At 56.7% G+C, this 21,678-nt stretch overlaps 7 protein-coding genes across 7 annotated transcripts; 4 read left to right on the plus strand and 3 right to left on the minus strand.

The window, feature by feature from the left end:
• Positions 1-3,343: 3,343 nt before the first annotated feature.
• BX661DRAFT_130757 (kinase-like domain-containing protein) lies at positions 3,344-3,910 on the minus strand (the record flags this gene model as incomplete). The annotated part of the gene is made up of 1 exon (XM_051532553.1): positions 3,344-3,910. A coding segment is annotated over one exon (567 nt), but the record flags the coding sequence as incomplete, so codon positions are not given.
• A 180-nt stretch (positions 3,911-4,090) lies between these two features.
• BX661DRAFT_186704 (uncharacterized protein) lies at positions 4,091-4,528 on the minus strand (the record flags this gene model as incomplete). Its single annotated transcript, XM_051537082.1, has 1 exon — positions 4,091-4,528. A coding segment is annotated over exon 1 (197 nt), but the record flags the coding sequence as incomplete, so codon positions are not given.
• Positions 4,529-5,672: 1,144 nt separating this feature from the next.
• BX661DRAFT_186707 (putative mannosyltransferase) lies at positions 5,673-6,741 on the plus strand (the record flags this gene model as incomplete). Its single annotated transcript, XM_051537083.1, is given in 4 exon segments — positions 5,673-5,723; positions 5,748-5,969; positions 5,987-6,496; positions 6,514-6,741. 4 exon segments carry the CDS (start codon positions 5,673-5,675, stop codon positions 6,739-6,741), a joined length of 1,011 nt encoding a protein of 336 aa, XP_051389696.1.
• Positions 6,742-13,574: 6,833 nt separating this feature from the next.
• BX661DRAFT_186712 (uncharacterized protein) lies at positions 13,575-15,200 on the minus strand. The gene is given in 3 exon segments (XM_051537084.1): positions 13,575-13,663; positions 13,701-14,184; positions 14,196-15,200. The coding sequence occupies 3 exon segments, from the start codon at positions 14,985-14,987 to the stop codon at positions 13,650-13,652; spliced, it is 1,290 nt and encodes a 429-aa protein (XP_051389697.1). The 5' UTR covers positions 14,988-15,200; the 3' UTR covers positions 13,575-13,649.
• Positions 15,201-15,649: 449 nt separating this feature from the next.
• BX661DRAFT_186713 (fatty acid desaturase-domain-containing protein) lies at positions 15,650-17,654 on the plus strand. The gene has a single exon (XM_051537085.1). It carries the CDS (start codon positions 15,947-15,949, stop codon positions 17,522-17,524), a length of 1,578 nt encoding a protein of 525 aa, XP_051389698.1. The 5' UTR covers positions 15,650-15,946; the 3' UTR covers positions 17,525-17,654.
• Positions 17,655-19,737: 2,083 nt separating this feature from the next.
• Positions 19,738-20,160, plus strand: BX661DRAFT_145493 (nucleoside-diphosphate kinase; the record flags this gene model as incomplete). Its single annotated transcript, XM_051533121.1, has 1 exon — positions 19,738-20,160. A coding segment is annotated over one exon (423 nt), but the record flags the coding sequence as incomplete, so codon positions are not given.
• Positions 20,161-20,577: 417 nt separating this feature from the next.
• On the plus strand, positions 20,578-20,955 carry BX661DRAFT_125196 (nucleoside-diphosphate kinase; the record flags this gene model as incomplete). The annotated part of the gene is made up of 1 exon (XM_051532444.1): positions 20,578-20,955. A coding segment is annotated over one exon (378 nt), but the record flags the coding sequence as incomplete, so codon positions are not given.
• Between the last annotated feature and the right edge of the window lie 723 nt (positions 20,956-21,678).

Genomic DNA, 21,678 nt, shown 5'->3' on the forward strand with positions numbered 1-21,678 from the left:
AGCCAATTGTCGCCGTGTTCTCCGGCTGCTGGCCAGCCCTGCTAGAGTTGCCGCCCTGGTCGAGCTCACGGCTAGAATCTTTGCCAGCCAGCTCGCTGCACTTAGAATCGCTCGCATATGCGCCTGCTGAACCCTGGCGCGCACCAGCGCCTGTTCCTATCCGTAGCGCATTCTCTGGCTGCTGTTCGCGCGGAGGCGGGGATTCAGGAACTTCGGCAATCCGCTCTGGCAGCGCAAGCCCGCGGAACTGGTGGCTGTTCGTGTGCGAGTGAGAGCGCAATATATCAGGGCGGCCGGCAGTGCCCGCAAGCGCAGGGTCAGGCAACACAGTCTTGTTGCCAGCCGAGGCGCCATTGGATTCAGTCGGATGCAGAACGTATTGCGTTCCGACTGGTGGCGAGCTGTCAAAACCCTCGTTTGCGCCACCGGTCCGGTTAATTGCGCCCGTGCTGCTATGGCGCATGATCGTCTTTGTGGTAGGCGCCAAGCTATTTATATTCTGGCCATGGGGTGCCGTCGGCTTTGCTCCCCGATGCTGGGAAAGAGCAGAGAATCCGGGTACGTGGCGACCGCCGCGGCTGTTTCCGTTGGAGGTGTCGCGCACAATCTCACTAAGCACGCGCACAACCGTGTTTGACGAGGACCGCGCGCGGCGCTTGTTAGCGTCAAAGTTGGACTTGCGCGTCTGCCCAGCAACACGGTAGCTGAGCTCGGGGGTCTGGTCAAGAAGCCCCACGCCTTCGTGCTCATCAAGCCCCTCAATCTCGCGTCGCGCCCTTTCAAGCAGGGCTGCCTTTTCGGACGACGTCGGGCTGCCGGCTGTCGACAGTGCTTGCCGGACAAACGCATCGCTCTCGTCAATGTCTGTGTTGGTAAACATCGAAGATGTGCCATCGAGGTCGTCCAGAGAATGTGACGGATCAGCTCGGCTGGCGAAATGCACTGTGCCCGCGCCAGACCCACTGGCAGCGGCGGAATTAGCAATAGAATCAACACTATGATCATTAAAAGCAGCACTGGGCGCAGAAGCGGAGGAGGCGTCAGGGAGAGTCGTCGATAATACGAGCTGGGCGCCAGCCAATGTCTCTTTATCTGCCTCCTTAGAGACCTTGGCAGCAGAGTACAACAAAGAGGCATCGTGCGACTGTTGCAAGCAAAGCGGCTTGGTCAAATACTGGCGGCCCGCAGCTGGGTCGGCAGCATCGGCAGCATCGGGGCTGTTGGTGGCAGATGCACTAACGGAGGCTCCGCCGGCGGCAGTGTTTCCGGAATTAAATTCTTCAGCTGAATCGCGCAAACGAGCGTATGTCACGTCCTCCCCAATGCTGTCCAAGACTGCGTATTTCTGCTTTAAAGGCGCGTTCTTGGATTTGGCAGCGACCGAATCAGCATTTGAAGGGTGATGGTGCAGATCGGGCGTGTGCTGCGGCTGCTGCTTATTGTGTGGGCTATTGCTACTTCTACTGCTGATGCTGCTGGCACCGGCACCGCGGTCGGCAGTCTTGTCATTGCCACCACCTTCATTTTTGGTGTCGTTTTTGTGAACGCTGATCTCCATGTACCCCATTTCGTTGCCCTCGGCCTGGACAATGTGCGAGTCCGAGTCTTCAGGGGTGCTCTGCAGCTTTTGGCCGGAGGAGCGGCCACCCTTGACAATAACACTGAAGCGCTTGAAAATGCTGCTGCGCTTCTTCTTGGCGTCCTGAAAGCCAGGCGGGGATAAGGCGTCTGAGCCGTGCGTGCCCGGCGGAACAACCGAACCCCGCGACCGCGGGTTTTGCGACAGCGCTTCAATGGCTGCGGTAGTCTGGTCCACCGACGTATAGCTATTGCTGTTGCTGTTGCCATCACTAATGCGCCGTTCCACACCCGGCCTGGCCTCCGACGGGTGTGCTGCTGTGTCCACGCTCCCGGCTGCCCCAAGACCGCTTGGCGCGTTGGTGTGGCTCTCTTGAGCAAGCACTGCGGCTAGGTCTTGCGCCGCCTGCGCATCTCGGCCACGCACAGCTGAGGCATCACTCTCTTTTCTCGCTGGGCGCCGGTCATCCCTGTTGTCGTTGGTAGGACGTACGCCGGCTCGCTCGAGTTTGACCCACGTCTCGTTGGAGCTGTTTGCACCACGCGCGATGGGCTTCGCAGCCACAGCAGGCGGCAGGTTGATGGCCTCCACTGATGCAACAGGATGCGGCTGCGGCTGCGGCTGCTGCTCGTGGGAGAGAGGGCGGCCGGATGGATGGGCCGGCGCATATGGATTCGCCTCGGCCTGATCGGCAACGCCGCGGGCCTCGCGCTCGCGCCGCTCCTTGACGAGGAAGTATATGCTCAGCAGCGGGTCGGTGGCCACGAGGTCGTAATAGTCCCGCTGGATTGCGGCACAGTCGGTGTCAGGTGGCGCAAGCTTTCCGTCCTTGCAGATGCAGACCATTCCGGAGGCAGAGTCCAAAACCATGCGGGGCGAGTGCGCTGACAGTGGAAGAACCGGGTACTCACGGTCGGCGCTGTTGCCGGTGCCGTTCCCCGACCCCAGAGCATGCTTGCCCTCGTTGAATATGCGGCCGGACAGAACGCGGAATTGGCCGAGCTGGCTCTTCTCCACCGCTGCGCCTGGCTGGACCTGCGAGCCAGTAGCGGGCGTGTCGAAGGCTGTCTTTTGGCCTGTGCGCACAAGCCCGCCAGATATAAACGTGCTGCTGCGCTTCCAAAAGCTGGAGCGCTTGCGTACAGACTCGTTGGCGCCAGCGTCTGGCTGCTTGCCGAGCTCCAGGCGGGCGTTGGCGCCTCCAAGGGCTCCGGTGACACTGCCGCCTGCCTGGGCCAATGTTGCGGCCACCGCCGCCGTTCCAGGAATTCCAGAAAAGGTCGACGAAGAGCAAGGGTCCGTTGAGGTGTTCAGAGTAACGCCGGACGACCCAGCGTTGAAAACAGAAAGCGACTGCGAGCTAGAGGGCGCGCGCTGCGTTGCGGCATGCGCAGCAGAAGCAGCGTTGACTTGGGCCTGTGCAACCTGCTCGCGAATCTGCTGGCGCACATCATCAATGTGAGGGGCAAGGGCATCCTTGACCCAGCTGCGGTACCAGTCCTCTGTCAGAATAGCCTCGAGGCCCAGGCGAATCTCCTCCTCCGAGCCAAAGCCAAAGCCAATGTACTGCGACATCTCACGCACAACAGCGCGGTCGATCTGCTCCGGTGCCAGCAGCGGAATGCGAGGCGGCAAATACGAGTTGATATGCGGGTTCTCGACGTAGCCCTTGGTCATCCACGAGTGGCGCACGACTTCGCTCATGGTCGCGCGGCGTGGGGGCAGCACGACCAGCAGGCGCGCGAGAAGGTGCTTGCACTCGTTACTCAGCCAGCTCGGGTATTCGACGTGTCCGCGCTTGATTTTGGCGTGCAGAGCCGGCATCGATTGGTCGTCGAAGGGCACCTTTCCACAGACAAGCACGTAGAGCACAACGCCAAATGACCACAGGTCAACCTCGGGGCCGACGTACGGCTGCGCATTCAGCAGCTCTGGCGCGGCAAAGTAAAGCGAGCCGCAGAAGGTCGACAGCTGCGAGCGCGGTGAGAACAGGTTGGACAGACCAAAGTCGATCAGCTTGATGTTTCCGTTGGCCGAGATCAGGATGTTTTCGATCTTGAGGTCGCGGTGCACGATCGAGTTGTGATGGCAGTAGTCAATTGCGGACGCGATCTGGCGCGCAAACTTGCGCGCGTGCTTCTCCTTCAGGCGGCCGTGGCTGATAATGTAGTCAAGCATCTGGCCACCGGAGACCAGCTCCTGAAAAATGTAGTAATGGTTTGGGTGCACTATGACATCGTGCAGCATGCAGATGTGTGGGTGGTGCAGCAGCCTGTTGATCGCAACCTCGCGCACGATGCGGATGTCCTTGTTCTCGCGCCGCTCGCGCTCCTTGGTTGTGTACCGCTCGCGCGGCTGCAGGAGCCGCAGCTTGCGCTGGATGCGCACGGATATCTGTGCCGCTGCCGCCACGTCGGGGTAGCTCTCGAGGGCCAGGCTCGTGAGCCAAGTCCGCCACGGCTCTGCCGCAGGGTCAATTGGGCCGGTGTACGCGGGTCGGCCCGAAGCGCTAGCCTGTCCGCCAGAACGTGGTAGCGGCACCGTCGTGGTGTCGACGCCAATTGGAAAGTAGATGGGCGCGTCGAGCTGCTGGAGCGGGATTATCTTGGCGGCAACCTACGGCATGAGCAAAAATCGGCAAATGAATTGTGTGGGTGTGTGTTAGCATTAGCGTAGCGTGTAGCGTGCAGCGTGCACCACAAATCATGGATCATGAATCATATGGATCATGGGTAGTGTCACTTAAATAGACAGCGCAATACATAGCAGCGCCACTTACCCGCTTGTTTGTCCGTGTGTCCAGCGCAACCTTGACTTTGCCCATGCTGCCGGCGCCAATGGTCTTCGCAAGCTGGTAGGGACCAACCATGCGCCGGGTGCCGCTGCTGCGGTAGCCGTTTTGTGGCGCCGCCATTGCCACGCCGGACTCGGCCCCGGCCACTGGGCCGGCTGGCATTATGGGCTTGGCTGCCGCTGGGTCGTGGGCGTTAAAAACATGCTCGTGCATGTTACCGGCTGCGCGCTGTTGCTGGTGGTACGACGACTTTGGCTGCAGGCGCGAATGCGCGCTGTGGCGGTCGTAAGCGTCGCTGGTCGAGTTGATTCTGGCAATGGGCACCGCTCCGGGATGGGGGCCCAGGCTTGGGAACTGGCCGGTATCGCCGCTGCTTCCTCCGACGCTCATTGGCCGGATATTGGGCCGGCGCTCAGCAGCACCCAGTGATGCTGGAATCACGCTACCTGCGTCATGCGCGCCGCTACCGGCCATGTTGTGCCTAAGTGGCAGATGCGGCTGCTGCCTGGGCAAATGGTCACGGCGCTGGGCGGCCAGCTCGCCCGCCGAAATTGCTGTGTCTGTCATAAAGTGTATTTGGAGTCAGTGTCAGAGTCAGTGTTTGCAGCGTCCAATTCCGAGGAGGAAGGCAAGTTTGCGTTTACGTCTGTGTTTGCCTCGTTTTCCTTGCTGCTGCTGTGTTGGTAGTGGTGGTAGTGGTAGAATTACAATGTGCTGCTGTGCAAATGCAATTTAGAGCTGGAAAGGGGAATAGCGCGTGAAAGAGGTACGTGGGGAGGCTGGAATGGCAGTTGTGGCAGGTGGTAATTTTTAATGTTTATTAGGTGTTCGGGTAGAAGGTAGAAAGAGTAGATTAGTCGAATTGCAGCAAAAGTCAAACAAAGAGGGCACTTCATAAAAAAACAGCGTTCCGTGAAAAGGTTGAGAATGCACATCACATTGTTGTTGGTTTTGGACTTGCTCTCCATCCCCGCTTTTGTGCGGTGCGCGGCGATTGGCTGCACAAAGTCAGTGGACCGCGTGTCGTTGTGTTGACGGTTCGCTTAAGCGATATCCCTTTTTTGTCTCTGAGATTGTTGTCTCTTTCCTCTTATTCTTATTTTTCTTTCTTTAGAGTCGTCCTGTCGTTCATTCAGCTCGTAGATTCAAACCCCCCTCACACAATCGTACACTAAAAGCAGAGCTGCACTCATGGCACCCCGGCGCGATTGGCGGAGCATAATATTTATTGTCGCCGCATTCGTCGGCCTACTTGTGGTCTGGCGAGACCTCCGCTACGACTTCAACTTTGTCAGCGACATGCGCACGGCCGAGCTCGCGCGCAGGACGCAGACGGTGACTTCTACAGTCGTCCAGACCTCGCTTAAACTCCAGACCAGCGTCGTGACAGAGGTTGTACAGGTCCCCAAGGAGGAGATTAAGGAGCCCAAGGCGGACGCTGCCTTTGTCATTCTGACGCGCAACAAGGACCTGAATGACCTCCGGGAGACGCTCATTCAGCTTGAGGACCGTTTCAACCGCCGCTACAACTACCCCTATGTGTTCCTCAATAACGAGCCCTTCAGCGAAGAGTTCAAGGCCAAGATCAGCAGCGTCGTCACGGCGACTGCGAGTTCGGCCTCATCCCCACTGAGCACTGGTCTTACCCCGACTACATCAACCAGACGCAAGCCGCCGAGGTTCGCAAGGACATGAAAGAGCGCAAGATAATTTATGGCGGCCACGAGAGCTACCGCCATATGTGCCGCTACGAGTCGGGCTTTTTCTTCCGCCACCCGCTGATGGACAAGTACAAATGGTACTGGCGCGTGGAGCCTGGAGTCAAGTTTGCGTGCGAGATCGACTACGACCCGTTCCTGTTCATGGAAAAGAATAACAAGAAGTACGGCTTCACGATCTCGATCAAGGAGGTTGTCGAGACAATCCCTACGCTCTGGAACACCACGATGAAGTTCATGGACGAGCACAAGGACCTCATTCCATCCACCAATATGCTGGATTTCGTCACCAACAAGGACGGCGGTTACAATCTGTGCCACTTCTGGTCCAACTTTGAAATTGGAAGCCTGGACTTTTTGCGCTCTGAAAGGTACTTATCGTACTTTGACTACTGGACCGTGCTGGTGGCTTTTTCTACGAGCGGTGGGGAGATGCGCCCGTGCACTCGCTGGGCGTGGCGATGTTCCTGAACAAGAACGAGGTGCACTGGTTCGAGGACATTGGCTACTATCACGGCCCGCTGTGGAACTGTCCCAAGGGCAAGGCCAACGACAAGTGCTGGTGCCCCGAGGAGGAGTCCATCGAGATCAAGAACAAGGGCTGGTCGTGCACACTGAACTTTGTCGACCTTCCCAATCCCAAGGTCTGATCTTATCTAATTAAATACATGACCCGAACACTGCACTGTTCGCTGGTGCGTTTTGTCTTTTCTTCATGTCGTTTTTTAAATAAATATTTATTTATCCTACCAAAAGGCAGAGCTACTCGAGGCGAGCTGTAGTGTTGACGTCAATGTTGCCGACGATAACACCGCATGATGGCCAGGCGTAAGAAAGGCGTCCTCAGCGGCGACGTAGATGTACAGGCAGCACGAGAACGAGAACGAGTACGAGCACGAGCACAGACAAGGACTATGTACTTTGTAATTTGTACGTCGATGCTACCACCGACTCCCTCTTTAGCTTTTATTTTTCTGGAGGAGGGTTTACGCTGTTCTTCATCGTGGCAGTTCGTCGATAAGAGGCACGGCGGACATGCGAAAGTTCTGTTTTAGTGTTTGTTTTAAGGATTCGCCAGCAATGGCATTTAGTATCCAATCGCAGCTGCAGGTATGGAACAACGACAGGCGGAGGCAATATGTGATCAATTTGGGGCGGAATTTTGAACAAGTGAAGTGGCAGCAATAATGACGACGGCGGTGGTGCTCATCAACCTTGGGACAATGCTGCGCGTGCGCGCACAGTGTGACTTCCTTTTCTGGAAGCATCTTATAGAATAAATCGGGCGTGGCACATTGGGAATCCAAAAGGCGGAAATCGCAGAATATACAGGCAGTCGCAGCAGCAATGCGTAAAAGCGACCGTCAGCAATATAACGGGCGACGAGCATTTGCGATGTGTCGACACTAATAAAGCAAAGCTCGCAGCATTGGATTTTGCGAGTGCAGTTGAGAGCAAACCACACTGCTATGCTGAATGTCGGCTTTGAAATTATACAGAATATTCACATGCTTTCACGCAGCGCGCGCGATTTGTTTTGTTTTGTTTTTTAATTGGGCTGGCCACATATTATCAGTCAGCAGATGTGGCAAACAACCGAGTATGTGCATGCGCATGCGCATGTCATGACTTGTTTGCATATATTTGTCGCAACAAAACTAAAAATTAACACAATAATGCCGTGGGAAATGCAAACATCAGCACCAACGGCACAAAGCAGCATAAATCGACGGTGGACCTATGCAGGAAAGAACAAATTGGCAAGCAGAGGCTGGGATGGAGCAGTAAATGTTGAAGCTTCACCGATTTTCTTTGCCTATAAACATTATATATCCCTTCACGTGGGCCTCGCAGCTAAGGGCACGGACGAAGGCAATATCAAACAAATCAATGCCGGAATGATGCCGTCATAGAAATGGACTGCTTTGCTTTCAGATCAACACAAGCTTTGTTAGCGCGCATCGCAAATTGCAACTGGCTCTTCAGGCAGATTGTGAACATTTGACAATTTGCAAAGTGTCTGTCAAGGCCATATAAAAGGCTTGCTGGCCGCAATGTGCCCACTTGAAGCAAGTAACTATTGTAATTCATACGCTCACTCGTACGCGCTTTTTTAAAAATAACTTTAGAATAGCTAAAACAGCCTTCAAGCCATTTTGGTAGCATATCATATCACATCGCACTTATATTAACCCGTTCAATTTGCCTACTGAATTCTATTCCCAACATGTCCAATGCTTTTTCAGCGATTCGGCGCCCAAGCTACGAGATGCCACACTCGGACTCATCTACTGGTAAGTACGGCCCATTCAGCATACGGCCCCTTTCGCTCTTTCATTCTTTCGCTCTTTCGCTCTTCGCTCCTGGGCCTTTTTTGCACAAGAAACTGTAGAAAAAAGTCAAGGGATCAACACCATCGATCTCGGTGTGAAAGGCCATTTTTTTGCCGGTTTTGCTCTTGGTGGATATTTTCAGCTTCCATTTCGGGCAACCGCATATTGTTGTGACTCAGTGTGATTTGGAAATTGCCGAAATTATTATCCTGCTGCGATCAGACTCTCCAAGCCTCCTGCCCTTCTCTGCTCTGCTCTGCCCTGGCCTGTCGCCGCAAGTGCAGATGGGAGCAGAGATAATAGTGGCGGTGCGCTCGCTAACACATGCATATAGCCTGTTTTGGTCACCACCAGTGAGCAGCCGTGGAAAATTTATTTTCCCACCCTTTGCAATGCCACTCTATAATGCCATTATATGCCGCACCGCTACCGGCGCCGCTGCCCTTGACAGCTGCCGATGCCATGCCCGGATGTCCACACTCTCCCTATTGCACTGGGTCCGGTGCACAGGGCTGGCACCCCCCCCCTCTCTTGTGCGATCGCTCGCTCGCTCAGTCATTCATTATCTCCTGCTATCTCTGTCGCAGACAAAGAGAGAGGTGGCATAAAGAGAACGATTTCAGCCGCAGCTGGTCAACTGTGCTCAGCTGGCCACTGTGCGCATACAATATATGAGTTGCGGAGACAACAACCATTTAGCTGCCTATAAAATAACTCGTGGCATGGCCCATCTGCTCGCTTGTTCTCCGCAAATAACCACCCACCTTTTATATTAGCCAAAAGCCCCTCTTCTCTTCTCTTCTTTTCTTCTCGTCTTTATATTTTGTATCATCCTCGCCTCCCTTGCTTCACTTATCTTGCCTATTATTGCTTAGCACATTTTTAAACTTTAAACTCTGGCTGTGGCCCATTTATTCTCGTTCTTACCCATTAATTTTGCTATCATCTGCTAGGATCAATGTCTGACGGCGACTTCCCAGCGATGTCATCGCCTCCATCTCGCCTCGGGTGTGTCCGCGAGGCAGAAGAGTGATGACAAGGTTCCCAGCATGAACTTTGACTACCTCAAGTACAGCTTCAAATCGCTCTCGCGGCCGCAGTCTCTCGACAACCTGGCCAGCCATGCCGAAAGCAGCGTCAAGGAGGTCGAGCGCCGCTTCCACATGCCCAACGAGGAAGGTCTGCTGCACCTCAAGAACACCAGCCCGGTCGTCTCGAAAAAGTTCCACAAGGTGCTGATCGCCAACCGCGGTGAGATCGCCATGCGTATTATGCGCACAGCGCACGAGCTGGGCCTCAAGACCGTCGCCATCTACGCCTACGAGGACCGTCTGTCCATGCACCGCTACAAGGCCGACGAGTCCTTCCAGATTGCGCCCGAGGGCAAGCACACGCCAGTCGGCGCCTACTTGGCGCAGGACGACATCATCGACATTGCGCTGAAGCGTAACTGCGACGCCGTGCACCCTGGTACGGCTTCCTCTCCGAGAACGCCAATTTTGCGCGCAAGGTTGAAGCCGCCGGGCTCAAGTGGGTCGGCCCGTGCCCCGAAACCATTGACGCACTGGGCGACAAGGTCAAGGCCCGCGACGTGGCCAACGAGTGCGGCGTGCCCGTTGTGCCCGGTACTGACGGCCCTATCGATAATCTGGCCGACGCCCGTGTCTTCTGCGAGAAGTACGGCTTCCCAGTCATTATCAAGGCGGCGATGGGCGGTGGCGGACGCGGCATGCGTGTCGTGCGTCAGGCCGACGAGCTTGACTCTGCCTTTGACCGTGCCCGCTCCGAGGCGCTGTCGGCCTTTGGTGATGGCACCGTGTTTATCGAGCGCTTCCTCCACCAGCCCAAGCACATTGAGGTGCAGCTGCTTGGCGATGGCCGCGACAATGTGATCCATCTGTTCGAGCGCGACTGCTCGGTGCAGCGCCGCCACCAAAAGGTCATTGAGATCGCGCCCGCGCCAACCCTCGATATCAAGCTGCGTGATGCCATTCTCACCGACGCAGTCAAGATTGCGCGCCATGTCAACTACCGCAACGCCGGCACGGCCGAGTTCCTTGTCGACGACCGCGGCCACTATTTATTGAGATCAACCCGCGCATTCAAGTCGAGCACACGGTCACTGAGGAGGTCACTGGACTGGATCTTATCTCGCTGCAGTTGCACATCGCCGCTGGCTGGTCGCTGCCCGAGCTGCAGCTGTCGCAAGAGCGCATACAGCTCCGCGGATTTGCCATTCAGTGCCGCGTCACGACCGAGGATCCTGCGCAGGGCTTCCAGCCGGACATTGGTAAGATTGAGGTCTACCGCTCGCCCGGCGGCAATGGAGTGCGTCTGGACGGCGGGTCGGGATTCACCGGCTCCATAATCACGCCGTTCTACGACTCTCTGCTGGTTAAGCTTACCTGCTCGGGCGCAACTTTTGAGAAGGCCCGCCGGCGCATGCTCGCGTCACTGCTTGAGTTCCGCATCAGCGGTGTCAAAACGAACATGTGGTTCTTGCAGCGCCTGCTGTCCGACCCGATCTTCATCAAGGGCGACTGCTGGACAACGTTCATCGACGACACTCCGCAGCTCTTTGCTGTGACAAAGTTCCGCAACCGCGCCGCCAAGCTGCTGACGTATCTCGGTGACTTGGTAGTCAACGGCTGCCGCATCCAGGGCCAGGTCACTGCGCCCCTCCGTGGTCTGCAGGAGCCCTCGGTGCCCAAGCTGCTCGACTCGCAGGGCAACCAGATTGACGTAGCGACGGCGCCCCCCTCTGGCTGGCGCGATGTTCTGCTCAAGAATGGGCCCGCTGCGTTTGCGCAAGCAGTGCGTCAGCACAAGGGCGTGCTGATCATGGACACGACTTGGCGCGACGCACACCAGTCGCTATTGGCCACCCGTCTGCGCACCCACGACATGGAGCGCATTGCGCAGACCACTGCGCACGCGCTGTCCAACGCCTTTGCTCTCGAGATGTGGGGCGGCGCGACTTTGACGTCGCAATGCGCTTCCTGCACGAGGACCCCTGGGAGCGCCTTGACCGCCTGCGCCGCCTGGTGCCCAACGTTCCGTTCCAGATGCTGCTGCGCGGTGCCAACGCCGTCGGCTACACGTCGTACCCGGACAACGTTGTCTACGAATTTTGTAAGCAGGCACGCGAGCACGGTGTTGATGTTTTCCGCGTGTTTGACTCGCTTAACTATGTAGAGAACCTCAAGCTGGCATCGACGCCGTGCGCAAGGCCAACGGCGTCATTGAGGCCACTGTGTGCTACACCGGCGACGTGTCGAACCCGGCCAAGCACCCCAAGTACACGCTCGAGTACTACCTCGACTTGGTCGACGAACTCGTGGCGCTGGACATCCACATTCTGGGCATCAAGGACATGGCCGGCCTGCTCAAGCCGCGCGCCGCCCGGATGCTGATCGGCGCCATCCGCGCGCGCCACCCGAACCTGCCCATCCACGTCCACACCCATGAACTGCTGGCGCTGGCGTTGCAGCCATGATTGCCTGTGCCGAGGCTGGCGCGGACATCATCGATCTGGCCATCGACAGCATGTCGGGCGTCACATCGCAGCCATGCATGGGCGCCTTTGTCTCGGCCTTGGAGGGCAGCGAGTACAGCACGGGCATCACGACGGAGGCGATCCAGTCGCTCAACTCGTACTGGGAGCAGACCCGCCTGCTCTACGCCAGCTTTGACCCTGGAGTCAAGGCTTCAGACACTTCGGTCTACATCCACGAGATGCCCGGTGGTCAGTACACCAACCTGCTGTTCCAGGCGCAGTCGCTTGGTCTGGGCTCGCGCTGGAACGATGTCAAGTCGGCTTACGCCGAGGCCAACCGCATCTGCGGTGATCTTGTCAAGGTCACTCCGAGCAGCAAGGTTGTCGGCGACTTTGCCCATTTATGGTATCCAACCACCTCACTGCCGACGAGGTCGTAGAGCGTGCGTCGACGCTATCATTCCCAAGTCAGTTGTTGAGTTCTTCCAGGGTACCTCGGCCAGCCCGTTGGCGGATTCCCAGAGCAGCTGCGCGCCGATATTATCCGCGACGCGACCAGGATCGACGAGCGTCCTGGCGCGACCATGGCGCCCTTCGACTTTGACCAGCTGCGCCGCGAGCTGGAGGAGAAGTGGGGGCCTGGTTCCATCCGCGACGTGGATCTGCTGTCGGCGGCACTGTACCCGGCGGTGTTTGACGAATTCCAGTCGCAGCGCCAAAAGTATGGCAATGTGTCTCTCATCCCGACGCCGCTCTTCCTTAGCCCGCTTGAGGTCAACCAGGAGATTCAGGTGCAGCTCGAGGTCGGCAAGACGCTGATCATCCGCTTCATTGCCCTGGGCCCCTTGGACAAAGAGACTGCCAAACACGAGGTGTACTTTGAGATCAACGGCGAGCCACGCATTGTCACAATTGAGGACATGTCTGTGCAGCCCGAGGCCAAGATCCGCCCGCGCGCCGACCCTGCCAAGAAGAACCAGCTTGGGCGCCCATGAGCGGTGCAGTCGTTGAGATTAAGGCTGCTGTTGGCGACAAGTTAAGGCTGGCCAGGCCATCTGTGTGCTCAGCGCAATGAAGATGGAGACGGTTGTCGGCGCGCCTGCCGATGGTGTCATCGAGACACTGGACGTCGAGCTCAGCGACAGCCTCAATGCTGGCGACCTGATCTGCTCGATGCAGCTAGCGAGTAAAAAGATAGGCTGATTTTCTATTTTTTATTTTATTTTCTATTTTTATTTCTCAATTTAATTCAACTGGTAACTCACAAAAACAATTGAATTTAAAATCGGTTAGTGAAATGGGGTTTTACACGCATACTAAATATATTATTTATGAAACTACAAAGAAAGCCAAATAGGCTCACACAACATAGTCACGGCGGGCATGCAATGACACAACAATAAGATTGCATGCATTAGCGCAGCAACATGGCCCAGCTCAAGTTTGGCGTCACAGTTACCAGCAAGAGCAATTAAATCCACATTGGTTACTGAAAAGAACAATTGGATTAAAAAGGTTACCACTAACAAAAAAATAGTGTAACGCAAAAGTTGGGCTGTGGCACGTGATATTGTAGTCACATGCAATTCATTGTTATGATGCTGCATGCGCGCAGCGATTTCTGAATGCGAGCTTCAGCTCTTTCGCAGTCTGATTTTGAATAATATTTAATATACTTAGTAATATCTTCTTTCGATTACATTGTTTTAGCATCCTGTTTGAAAAGCTCTTAATTTTTGGTAACTATGTAGAAAAGCCAAAGTACACATTTCCCGCCCACAATTAGAGCTCGTCATGTGGCCAGACTCTGATGGCGCCTGCCGGCCGCGGTGAACGTTAGAGTCCTTTGCGTGGCTGCTGTCGCTTCCATCCCACTTGATGCCGGACTTTATGCTAAACACATTTTCTATCTGCTCCTTGGCACCGGCATCTAAAGCCTTGGGGAATTGTATCCAGTAGGTAACGTGCATGTCACCAAATTTGCCAGAACCAGCGCCAGCAGAGCGCTGACGCCGCGGCATGCCTCTGCCGACCAGCTTGTGCACAAAGCCGGGCGGAGTGACATCGGACCGCTTGAGCTCGATGTTCGTCTTGTCGTCAACGTGAAGGATGGTGTGTGTGAACCCCACAAGCGCGTCAAGCAGCGTGATCGTGAGCTCTGCGTGCAGGTCGTCGCCCTCACGAGTGAATGTGGCATGAGCCTGCTGCTGCAAATGGAAGACAAGCGATCCGGGCTCGTGGTCGGGGTGCTGGTCCGCCTCGCCCTCAAAACAACCTGCTCGCTGTCGGCCATCCCGGGCTCGACGCGGATGGCTAGCAGGTCAGACTCCCTGTGGACTCGCGTGCCTTTGCAGTGGGGGCAAGGTTTGGACACTTTCTTGCCCTTGCCCTTGCACGAGTCGCACGTCGTCTGCATCTGCTGTACGATTCCGGGGCCGAGTATCTGCTTGACGATGCGAACACCACTGCCGCTGCACACATTGCAAGTTTCAATGTCATCGGGCGATGCGGCACCAGATCCGTCGCAGTGCGGACAAATTGCCTGCTTCGATGTGTCAACTTCAATCTCAGTCCCAGTGTACAGCTCCAGCAGCGAGACTGGCACGCGGATGTGCACGTCAGGGCCTCGAGGCTTGGCACGCGTGCCACCACCGCGCTGGCCAAAACGCACGTTGCTGCCAAAGAACTGGGCAAATATGTCAAAGGGGTCGTGGAAGCCGCCGGCGCCGCCAGGGCCGCCCTGGTTCTTCAGACCCTCCTCGCCGTAGCGATTGTAGATCTCCCGCTTCTCGTCGTCGCTGAGCACCTCGTATGCCTGCGCGAGTTCAATGAAGCGCTCGTGTGCAGTCTCGTCGCCGGGGTTTTTGTCCGGATGGTGCTTTCGTGACAGAGTTTTGTACTGGCGCTTAATTTCCTGCTGCGATGCGTCGCGCGAGACGCCAAGGATCTTGTAGTAGTCCTTGCCTGCCGCGGCACTGACCAGGCCAACGCAGAGAGTGAGTATGCACAGCGCGACTATGGCCGCGCGCAGCATCCGCGCTGCGAGATGTTTTTGTGAAATCAACATATATAGTGAAATGAAGTGAAATTAGGTGAAATAAATAAATAAGGGCGGATTGCGCACGAATTGAGCGTTCCAAAATATAAGAGATACAAAACAAAAAAAGCAACGTCGATTTTGTGTGGTGACAGCAATGTGGGCGCCACGAAAATAGCCAGACCACACAGCGCACATTCATGCTTGTGTGGTAGGCTGTGATTGGGCGGCTGAATGCCAAGCGCTTGGCGCCAAGTGATCAAGCGATCGGTCGCTTGAAGGCTTGATCACTTGATCGGTCCAACCATTGAGCGGGCGCCAGCACAACAGCAGGTATCATATTCTAGGATCATCAGCGAATCCACAACATAAACAAATTTTAACAAAAAAACACTGCACCACAAACGCGGAAGCGATTTTCAGTCGCCAGCCGAAATAGAAAAAAATAGATTTGTCCCGGCGTGATTTAGCAACGTGTGTAGACTGGACTTGGCGCATGAGACTGTGTTTTGGCAGTACAGGTAAAGTGCAACCCCACTGCTTTTTTAGGTCGCTACTGGCTGCAGCAGAAAAGGAGGGACTGCACCACAATCAGCCAACAGGTTCGCCCAGTGAAACACCAACAATAGAGAATATGGTTGTTGGCATCAGTGTTTGTGTGGATGGTGTGGTGGCGGTCCTAATGTAGGCACCTCTTTCACGAGCAAACGAAATAAAGGAGACTTGGATTCTAGTGACTTGTGCGCGCCTTTGCAGGTTGCTGCCCCCACTTGCCATTCACTGTCGACAATTCTCGCCCTCGCCCTCTTGCTCTCTTGTTCTCCTGTTCACTCACTCTCCTTACCTTTCTCGCTCCCCCTCGCACAAACTCAAACTCATATACAGACTTGGACGCGGACAGGGAATCAAAAGGCAACGCACCAGAAACCCACTCACTCACTCACATCATAATCACAATCACACACTCGCACCTTCACTTTCACATCAGCATGCCCCCTCGCACTCCATCACCATCACCATTCCTCATGCCGGCTAGCCCAGCAGCTGCTGCCAAAGCAATGCCAGCCGCACTGCTGGCCGAGAAGCGGCGGGGCAGGTTGCCAGCGTGCACAGCGGCCGAGCTGCGCAGGCGCATCGGCGGCGGCGAGTACCTGGTCATCATCGACGGGCTCGTCTGCAAGCTCAACGCGTTTGTCAACAAGCACCCGGGCGGGCCGCTGGCCATCATGCACATGGTCGGGCACGACGCGACCGACGAGGTCAAGAGCATGCACCCGCTGGACGTGTTCGAGACGGCTGTACCGCGGTGGGCCGTTGCGCGGTTTGTGACCGACGCCAAGGCCGAGGGCGTCATGTCGCATGTCGAGGACATGGACCTTGTGTACTCGGCGGCGCGGTCGTCGCCGGACGACGGGTCCAGCCACGTGCAGCCACCGACCACAACGGGCGCCGACCTGGACTACCCGGCGATCCAGCGCGACTTCCGGCTGCTGGACGTGCAGCTGCGCGCGGCTGGGCTGTACCAGTGCAACTACAGCGCGTACGCGTTTGAGGCGGTGCGGTACATGGCACTGTTTATCACGGCAGTCGGGCTGCTCCTGTACGGGCCGGTGTCGGCGTGGACGTACCTGGCGGCCGGCATCAGCACGGCGCTGCTGTGGCAACAGCTGTCGTTCTTTGCGCACGACCTGGGCCACAACGAGCTGACGGGGAATCGCGACTTTGACATGGTGCTGGGCATCTGCGTAGCCAACCTGCTGGGCGGGCTGAGCGTTGGCTGGTGGAAGAAGAACCACAACACACATCACATCGTCACCAACGACGTCGACAACGACCCAGACATCCAGCACTTGCCGTTCTTTGCAGTGTCGACGCGGTTCTTTGAGAGCCGGTACTCGACGTACTACCGGCGCGTCATGGAGTTCGACGCGGCGGCGCGGCTGTTTGTGTCGGTGCAGGACAAGATGTACTACCTCATCATGTGCTTTGCGCGATACAACCTGTACTTCCTGAGCTGGAACTACCTGCTGTTCAGCGACTTTGCGCCGTTCCGCGCACTGGAGATCTGCTGCATCGGTCTCTTTTTCACATGGTTCAGCTGGCTACTGTCGCACATCCCATCGTGGCCGTACCTGGCGCTGTACGTGCTGGTGTCGAACTCGGCGTCGGCCGTGCTGCACATCCAGATTACGCTGTCGCACTTTGCCATGTCGACTGAGTCGCCGGACCCGGTGCATGAGTGCTTCGCGGCGCGCCAGGTGCGCACGACCATGGATGTCATCTGCCCCCGAGCGCTGGACTGGTTCCACGGCGGGCTGCAGTTCCAAATCGAGCACCACCTGTTCCCGCGCCTGCCGCGGCACAACCTGCTTCTGGTGCAGCCGCTGGTCAAGGACCTGTGCCGCAAGCATCGCATGGAGTTCAAGGAGTTCTCGTTTGTCGACGGCAACATCTACACGCTGCGGTGGATGGGCGAGGTTGCCAGCCGCGTCAAGCTGTTCAACGCGCGCAAGGAGCACGAGGACCAGGCCGTGGCGGCTCTGCGCAAGGCGATTGTCGAATCATGAAGGAGGCGGGCCCAGCCGCCATAAGCAAAGCGGGCCCAGCCGTCGTTGAGCCATAGGCACGCACGGCTGCCTGCCATCTCTAGTTTCTCCTCTTAACTTCCTTTCAATTTATCCCAAAAGTAAACATTTGTGCTAGTGGAATCGGTCTCCTTAGTTGCCGGTCGGGCCGATTTGATCGCACCACCAACGCGATACTGCCAGATCCAGCATCGTTTTGGCGGCGGCGCTTTAAATTGCGGGGTGTGGTTGGTTGGTTGGTTGATTGATCGATTGATCGATTGATCAAAAGTTGGACCTCTCCTTTGCGGCCGGCTCTTTATCGGTCCATTCCCGCGCGCCGCTGCTCGCAGGCTGGGTGGCCAGTAGTGAGAGCCGCGATAGAATCATCGCCGTGGAGCGGCAGGAAAGGGAAGACAGATCTATGTGCAGGCAGGCAGTCGGCTGGTCCGGGCTGCTGCTGCTGCTGCTGCCAATCTCGGTCATCCCATCCCACTCCCGCACCTGCTTTTCTGCTTTGGCACTCCACCTCGCGCAAAATGCCAGCCCGCCCAAGCGCCTCCCCTCAGCCTGGCTCTGATGCAACAGGCGGCAGGCTCCAATGTCAGCATTCCTGCCCCCCTCGCCTGCACAATGGAGACTGCCCACTAATAAAAATAGCAAACACGAAAACGCAACAAAGCGCATGAAAGCTGGACTAAGCGGAAGGCGATCGAGGGCCCATCTGTCGTTTTTCTGCTCCGCTCATCACCGCTTTATTCTATTTCTTATTCCAGCCTTTTTGTCTTCACCTCAGTACCGGCACCGGCACCAGCACCAGCACCACAGCACCAGCACCAGCACCAGCACCAGCACCAGCACCAGCAAAAAACCGCCCACCCACTTACTCGTTCACCCACTCGTCCACTCCACACCAGACAGACGACAAGCGCCGCTTTAAACCCATTCCGAGAGCAGCCCTCTAACACAACGTAAGCAAAATAAAACATGCCACGCATACATACTCGAAGCACTGCAGTTTGCTCTTCTTGCCCGCTTTCATGCCTGTCTTCTGCACCCTGCTGTGCGCTGCCATTTGCAACGGCGGTGCGACAAAACCAAGGCACTTCAATGCAGCATGTATTTTTATGCTAGCTTTTTTTCGTAGAGTGGCACGCGCTGTGTGCAGCGGCGATGAGCGGGCACGAGACCTTGTTGGGCACAAACACGCAGGCTCGCATTGTCTGCATTAAATGCCTGCGCAAAGCCACTCTTGCCGAGTAGCAACCGTAAACAAAAAGAACTCTCGCCCTGTTGGGCTCGCCTTGTTGGCTCGCCTGTGCTCCAAAGTGCCGCGTGAGCTGCCCTGCATACCGCAGACGTCGGCACACGCAAACAACCTGCAGCGCCAGCTACCGGGAACTATCTGTTCAGCTTTAGCCGTGAGCTCTTTTGCTTTCTTGCTTTCTTTTCTGTCCATTATTCGCCCCTCATTTCACTGTTAACCACCCACACACCCACACTCACGTCAACTGCTCGCTCTGCCCCGCATCTTTCGTTTTTTGCTTGCCACGATGATACCTGCTTTCACCCAGCTCTTAGGCCGCTCGTCACAAAAACCGCACGTAGGCGTACACTCCGGCACGACATTCAAGCGACCTCCGCACTTTGGCGTGTCTCTGCTTTTTGAAGACATTAACCCCGCGCAATACGACCGCCGCACGCGCAACACAACCACACGCGCAGCCATGGACAACTCCAACGCCAACAGCAGCAGCTACACCGCCGAAGCCATCGCAAACAGGACATTTGCCATTGTCAAGCCCGACGCGCTGACCCCCTTCAAATACCAGCAGGTCGACGCCCTGATCAAGCTGAACGAGTTTGAGATTGTGCGCCAGAAGCTCATCTGGCTGTCAAAGGATGTTGCTGATGCGCTGTTCCCGGAAAAGGCCACTGACGCTGACTACCAGGACTGGGTAGACTACATTACCAGCGCGCCGAGCATGGCGCTGGAACTGTCAAAGATCAACGCCACGCTCTTTTGGCAGCTGACCATGGGCTCTGATGACCCCAATGATGGCTCTGGCCGCGACAGCGACAGTATCCGCGGCATCCTCGCTGTCGACCGCATCCGGAATGCCGTCGACGGCTCGCAGGAGCCCGAGGACGCCGCCAACCAGCTGGCCCTCGTGTTCTCAGACAAGGTGCCCGAGCTGCCCTACGACAACTTTCTGATGCAGCGCGGCGAGTCAGTATTCAACACTCTGGCCTTGATCAAGCCCGACATTGCGCAGGACGAGAAGGCTGTGTCCCACGTCATCCGCCGAATCACCGGACGGGGGTACCTGATCAAGGACCGCGTGGAGATCAAGCTGTCCAACGCCCAGGCTCGCGCCTTCTACGCTGAGCATGCCGGCAAGCCTTTTTTCGACGGCCTGGTTGCCTTTATGTCCAGTGGGCCCCTCGTCGCGCTGCTGATCGAGGGAGACGACGTCATTCGCGGCTGGCGCACGATGATTGGCCCTACCAGCCCTGCCGCCGCACGCCAGCTGGCCCCGCAGTCCATCCGCGCCGTGCTGGGAGCCGACGGTCCACGGAACGCAGTCCACGGCAGCGATTCTGCCGAGTCTGCACAGCGCGAGCTGAGTTTTTTCTTCTATCCCACGATCCAGCCCGAGGAGGATGTCGTTGAAGAGTCCGAGCAAGAACCAGTCGCAGAGTCATCTTCTGTGCCGGTCGCAGAGTCATCTTCTGTGCCGGTCGCAGACCTGGCTCCCGAGCCCGTGGTGGACACGGCTGTCGCTACTGCCGAGGGCGACGACAAGAAGAAGAAGAAGAAGAAGCAGAAGCGCCGCAACAAGCGCAAGCAGACTGTGACTTCTGTCGATGTCATTTCTCCTGCCAACAATTCTGTGACGACCACCACGGCCGTCCAGTCCGATGAGAGCGACGACGAGGCCACCCCTGCTGTTTCCCGGGAACAGAGCGAAGATCCTGTTGATTCTCAGATATCCTCTGACTCTGCCTCCGCCTCTGGGGCCAGCGAGCTTCTCAAGCCCTCCGACCCGTCTAACGAGCGCACGTTTGCCCTCATCAAGCCCGACGCGTACCCGCGGTACCGCAAGCAGTTGATCAAGCAGATCATTGAGAAGGGATTCACAATTGTCGCCCAGGAGGAGGTGCGGTTGACCACTGATGTGGCCGAGAAAATCTACGGTGACATGAGCTCTTTCCCCGTATATGACCGGATCATTGAATTTGTGACCAGCGGCCACTCGCTGGCGCTTGTGCTCGAGGGCGCAGACGCCATTGCCACCTGGCGCAACCTGGTCGGCCCGACCAACCCCAAGACAGCCAAGTTCGAGGCCCGTAATAGCTTGCGCGCAAAGTACGGCCTGGATGCCCAGAAGAATGCCGTCCATGCTAGCAAGGATCACCAGGAGGCTAAGAGGTCAACGGATGCCGTGTTCTATGGTTTGCTTGGCGGCGATTTCAAGATTCTTCAGCCCTCAGACGACCCGCTTTCCATTGTGTTTTCTGCAGAGCTGATCAATGAGAACTGTGCCGCAGAGGAAAAGCTAGAGGAAGAGGCCGTGGCTGCAACTGTAGCTCAGCCAGTGACCAAGCTGGTCGAGGAGGCCAGGCCGGTCGAGGAAGTCAAGCCGGTTGAGGCAGTGGAGGAGGTCGAGGCTATTGAGGTTGTTAAGCCGGTCGAGGCTGTCGAGGCAGTCAAGCCGGTCGAGGCAATCGAGGAAGTCAGGCCGGTCGAGGCAGTCGAGGAAGTCAAGCCGTTCGAGGAAGTTGAGGCTGATGGGACTGTTGAGGCTGTTGAGACTGTTGAGACAGTCGAGGAAGTTAAACCGATGGAGACAGTCAAAGAATTCAAGCCGGCCGAGGCAGTCGAGGTGGCCAAGACAGACGAAAAACCTGTTGCTCAAGAGACAATATTGACAGAGCAGCAGGACTCGTTGGTCGTCGATGCACCGACTGAGCCTGAGGTTGAAGTCAAGCCCAAGGCCGAGCCAGAGGTCAACATTGCCACTAAGGTCGAGCCCGAGGTTGAAAACAAGGATTCCGCCAAGGAGGTTGCTGCTCCTGCCGAACATACCGCTCCCATTGCGACCGCTGTCGAGGCGCTAGTCACCAATGTGAATGTCGATGTCGATGTACCAGCA

This window comes from Kickxella alabastrina (assembly GCF_025024165.1).
Source record: "Kickxella alabastrina strain RSA 675 chromosome Unknown BX661scaffold_22, whole genome shotgun sequence".
Lineage (NCBI taxonomy): Eukaryota > Fungi > Kickxellomycota > Kickxellomycetes > Kickxellales > Kickxellaceae > Kickxella > Kickxella alabastrina.